The 5,757-nt window shown below is 37.2% G+C and overlaps 1 protein-coding gene across 1 annotated transcript; it reads right to left on the bottom strand.

The window, feature by feature from the left end:
- Positions 1–324: 324 nt before the first annotated feature.
- LOC113339263 (cytochrome P450 71A1-like) lies at positions 325–2,056 on the bottom strand. Its single transcript, XM_026584566.1, has 2 exons — positions 1,294–2,056; positions 325–1,132 (listed from the first exon to the last, which is right to left on the bottom strand). Exons 1-2 carry the CDS (start codon positions 1,294–1,296, stop codon positions 524–526), a joined length of 612 nt encoding a protein of 203 aa, XP_026440351.1. The 5' UTR covers positions 1,297–2,056; the 3' UTR covers positions 325–523.
- Positions 2,057–5,757: the final 3,701 nt, after the last annotated feature.

The following is a 5,757-nucleotide window of genomic DNA, read 5'->3' as shown; positions in this document are numbered from 1 at the left end:
TAGAAGTTGTCGGCGACAGCATTCGCCATTGGAGAAAGAAGAAGCTCTCGTCAGAATCGTTTTCTTGTCACAAAAAGGACACTGCAGAGGAGAGTGAAAATATAAACAGGCTCCCTTCTCTTTGTGATGTAAGGTTCGAATCTCTTGGACTCTACACGTACGGCTAAGGGAGTGTTGGTTTTCCCACAAAATATTTTACGCCACATATCGTCACAGTGCCAGTTTCCTTTGTAAGTCATATGGGGAGTATTTATCTAGAACGAACTTAAACAAACACGCGTTTTATTGCTTTAGCATATTGTAGGTTACAATTACAGCCACGAGTATTTATATTTTAGGGTCACAAGCCAATAAACAATAACTAAACGACCATAATATCGATAGCAAAAGAAGTTGATTGATTCAGAAGAAACTGCTGCTAGTGCTAGCCAGTTGAGATCGGCGCGGGTCTTACTGACAAATCATATCGGCATAAAAATCTTCGATTAACCAACATCAAGACCAGCGTGGATCTTAATGGCAATCATTTATACACGACCGGCACAACTTCTAAAGAAAATTTCTTATGGACAGCAAAAGTACCAGCCTCATCCATGTTCATATCTTCAGGCATCAATCCATAAGGTAATTCCCAATTAAAACTGTAAAGAAGATTTGCAAGTGTGAGTTCCATTATTGTAGTTCCTAATGATATCCCTGGACAACCACGTCGACCTGATCCAAATGGTAAAAACTCGAAGTGTTGTCCTCTGAAATCAATGGAGTTAGTGATGAACCTTTCTGGGAAGAAAACTTCTGGATTGTCCCATGAACTTGGATCTCGTCCAATAGCCCACGCGTTAATTAAAACAGTTGTTTTGGGAAGGATATCATATTTGTTTATCTTGCAGTGTCTAATGCTTTCTCTTGGAATAGACATTGGACCTGGAGGATGCAGTCTTAGAGTCTCCTTCAAGATCATTTTTAAGTAATGAAGCTGGTCAAGATCTGCTTCTTCAACTTTCCCTTGCCTGCCTACGCACTTCCTTACCTCGTCTTGCACTTTTTTCATTACCCTGGGGTTCTTAATAAGTTCTGCCATTGCCCAGACCATTGTAATAGTACTTGTACCTATACCACCAACAAAAATATTCTGCAACAAAGTAACTCAAATTTAGCCAGAAAACCATGCATCAGCCACAGTTCAAGCAGTCCCTATAGTTGCATAAAAATAAAATTTTGTATTATATAAAACCTAAAGTTTGAAGGCCATAAGGAGGCGATTACATGGGAGACAGAGAAAAGAGAGATAACCATGAGGAGTGCTTTGATACGATCTTTAGTGATTTGAACTGGACCAACCCCATCTTTTTCTAGTCCAAGCAAGATATCAATAATGTCGTCTTGTTGTGACGTAGGCCTCCTTTGATCTGAGTCGATATGCTGGTCGATGACCTGTTGTAGGAAATTATCGAGTTTATGAAAATTCCTCTTCAGCTTTGAACGTTGTCCTGTGAGAACATCGATTACCAACCCAAAAATATGAAAAAAGATCGCCTACAAAATAACTACCCAAAGTTTGCATACATTCGTAAAAAATACCCTGAAATCTAACCTTATCAAATTCTCTGCCAAAGGCAATCCTAGATATTATGGTGAAAGTAAGAGAGACCAAATGTTCAGAAAGATTGACAGGCTTATAAGACGATTGAGAAATGGAGTCGACCATAAAAGCGACCTCGTCTACTCTAATAGACCGAAAAGATAGCAGTCGTTTTGGATTTAAAAGCTCGAAAACAAAAATCTTTCTCATCTCCTTCCAGTAATCATTGTAAGAACTAAACGTGACATCCATGAAATTATAAGAGAATTTTCCAGGGCATACTAATGAGGGCCTACTACTAAAGTTTAGATCATTTGTCTTCAGAACTTGTTTTGCTAATTCAGCTGAAGTGATTACTAGGACTGGTATTCTCCCTAGCTGAAGGTGGATGATAGGACCTTGTTTCTGCGAGAGTTTCCATAGAGCACGATGCGGTAATCCATGGAATAGCAAGTGCAAACAGTTTCCTATGAAGGGAAGTTTAGACGGACTAGGTGGATATAAAATAACAGGTTTCTTGTCGCTGCTTTTGTTTACCAGTATAAGGATGAGAAGCACAACCAAAAAAGGAATAAGTAAGCAGAATATAGACATTGTATTGTAGGTAAACACCACAACAATCTGAGTTGTGGTTATGCAGTGAACTTCTGCTCATCGATCGTACCTATCTATAAACAGTTCTCTCGCGACAATTTCTTATTCAATGGTCCAGAAGAAAACATAACTGACACAATATGATGATGACCTGTTGGCCACTAGGCTATAATGAAAGGCTGGCAATGGAGCTACAAATTTTCCACTTCAGAAGGCACAAAACTAGCCAATGATCACCACTGATATATTTTTTGACGACGTCGATCATGACCTATATATGGCATAAATATGAAAATATGGTTGGCAGCAATAAATTTGAAAGTAGGTAGTAGTTAGTTCAATGGAACTGTGAATGAAATGAAAAACATGGCAATTTTAGAAAATCTCATAATGTGTATGAGAAGGTTAAAAATTAATTTCTTGAAAAAAAAGAAGAAGTAGCACACTCTAGTGCAGCAACCGAGAATGCTATAGTAACCAAATCAAAACACAAAAGAAAAGCAAACAACGCAAAAAAAAAAAAAAAAGAGAAGCACTAATAACAGCCAAGACAAACGAAGCACCAGTACAACCTAAACAAACAACTAGCTCTTTTTGGCTGGAGTTCTCTTCCCGCGACCTAGCTCTCAGTTCTAGCATTCTTGTTTCTCTCAACAATAACCCCAAATATACTCTTCATATCACGTCAAGTAGTTCGCTACGTAATACATTGAGCAGCTTACTGATTTGCAGTATATATACTTGTCCTTGCCTACTTTTTCATTATCTGAGGACTTTTATCCAACAATGATCATCCTACACGAAGTTACTGCTTAGGCCGACAACAAAGGTGAAAGTTGTGACCAATTGATAAACAGAGGCACTCCTCTCGATTGTTCTCTTATAACAACTGAGATTTTTTTCCAACCAAATCGTACTACTGCATTCAAAAATTTACCATTTGAGAAATGACCTTTGATGTGTATATATACCAACTTAGTTACTGAAATTTAAAGCTTTACTAATTGCATTGCAGCAAATTTGCAACTTATTACAATTATCCTTCTGACTAATACGACAATTACTATAAGATTTCCATTTTTTGAATACTGTTTCGGTGATGAACGTGGAATACAACCCAATGTGATGGTCCCAACAATCTAGGAAAGGAATTTATATACTTTTGTTTCTTTATTAGTTCAATAATTATCATCTTTACTTAGCAATGTATGGTCACAACCTATAATAGAATTGAGTAGGATCGTCACAGAATCATACAGATTTGAATCAGTTTAATAATGCAGTCATTTGGAATATGATTGCTGCAGCTGTGGTATGGGTTATTTGGGAAGAAACAAATTCGCAGACATTTGAAACTAACCATACTTTTAAAACTGACGACGATCTGATCATTGAAGAAAAATATTTGATTCTTGCTTGGGCTTCGGCTTTTGGTCATCGAATTATCTCTGCAAGTGACAATTGGGATGCGATTTTTCATTCGATGTAATTTGGTTTTAGTTCCACTGTTTCTCGTTTTCTTTTCTGGCTACTTCTTGTAGCTCTTTTGTAATTTCTCCTTTTTCTAATAAAATCTTTCCTTCAATCAAAAAAAGTGGGCTATTCCCCTCATAACTACACACAAATGACTTACCAAACCAGTTAGCAATTCCCTGTTAATACTCCAATGCTATTTTCATATATCTTGGGCTAAGTAGCAAAATGCCCCAAAATCGATCCCATGGTTGTGAAAAGTCCCGGACGTTAGAGAAAAGATTAAAATGTCCCAAAATCTTATCAAAATGTCCAACCGTTACTTTTGCCGTTAGAGATGGTTAAGTGGTCAAATTAGCACGCATTTGGTCCCGCACGTGTGAAAAGATGACATTTATACCCTAAGCCTTGAACCCTAAGCCTTGAACCCTAAATCCTGAAACCATAGATTCTGTCGAAGGGTAAAAGAGACCTTTCATAACACAGTTGACCAGTCAAAATCTGTCAAAATACCCCATTTTGATTATTATGGGTAAAAATAACGGAATTGGGCATTTTGATAAGTGTTTGGAGCATTTTAATTTTTTCCAAAATATACTGAAGTGAAGTACTGTACTACAAAGAAGAATGAGATGAATTGTATCAATATTCTGACTCCTTTGTATATATAGCAAGATAAGGAGACTTTGGACAACTGTGTTGATTTTGGGCATTTTGCCACTTAACCCTACCCGTACAAACTTAATTCTTCCAAAATGCAACCACCAAGACATGTGAATTACAAAATTCTGTAAGTTATAGAAAATTATATCCAAACTCAGGAAAAAAAAAACACGTCCTGTATTTCCGCAACAAATCGATAACATGTCAGCGACGGACCACAGATAGGCTTCTTTTTGTGTAGCTCGTTTCTCGTTCATGTTTTTGAAGAACTACGCCTCAGTTCCCTTACTTCGATCCACCCCATCCCAGTGACGCCCTGGTTTTATACCATACCGATTAGGTATCGGATCTATTTTCCTTTTTATCCAGCTGGGGCTAGGAAGAAACTCTTTCATCTTCTCGTTGTCTCCCGAGTTTCCCCGAGGGCATCTGATCATGTTGCTGCTTACGCTTTTTCACCAAGTGCTGCGCCATTGGATCCCCACCTAATCCTTTCTTTCAGCGTGGTGTCAACTTATGAATCATCCTTCTTCTTATGAGCCATGTCACTCCTCTCAGCCTTCTCGACAACAATTACTCAAATTCGATCTTTTCTAACACCACAAAAGACTCTTTCTCAAAAAAAAAAAAAAAAAAAAAACCACAAAAGACTCCTCCTATACTAGACACAAAATTATTCTCCAAATGTAGAGCTAATCTAATTGGGACACGAACCTCAATTAGGGATTTTTAGGAAACGAAGAAATCTACCAGAAAAAGGGTCTTTTACAATTACTAAAAATGGATTTAATTTTTTGAGAAATCGCTACACGCATTTGGGATGAATCCGCGGGTTCAAATCGGCCCATCCATTTTTTTAAGGGTGGGTGACTAGACGGGTACACTAATGAATTGGATACGGGTACGGAACCGTTAAAAATCTGTTGGATACGGTACGGTACACTAATGAATTGGATATGGGTGCGGTTAAGAAACCATTGGATATCTAAATTCGTCGAGTAATAGTTTTTCTTTTTCGGCATGCTTATCTTGCTCACTAATGTTGAAAACAGTTGCTTAGTTGAATTACTTGTATGGGGTGAGTTTCTTTACTACTATTTGATGGTGAATGCAAAAAAGCTTTAATATTAGAAATCATGGTAATTAGATCTTAAGTTATTATTATTTATTTTAAACCTAATGTTCACAGAAAGCAAAGGTATGAAATTGCCCTAGCTAAGAAGTAAACGAATGAATATTGCGAAAGTGAACAGAATGCTGCTGCCATCTTCGAGCCAACCCGAAGTTCTACTTCACTAAGATGCGTTGTAGTTCGTAGTCTTATATATTCTAATTATTAATTATAAAAGAAATTCATTGGATGTAAAAATTGAAAGCAAACAAGCGAACCAATATGGACAATATTCACCCCTAAATTGAAACCTGATTTAGAAGCTGAATACTTT

This window comes from Papaver somniferum, chromosome 1 (genome assembly GCF_003573695.1).
Source record: "Papaver somniferum cultivar HN1 chromosome 1, ASM357369v1, whole genome shotgun sequence".
Classification (NCBI taxonomy): Eukaryota; Viridiplantae; Streptophyta; class Magnoliopsida; order Ranunculales; family Papaveraceae; genus Papaver; species Papaver somniferum.
This window is presented reverse-complemented; position numbering and strand designations above follow the sequence as displayed.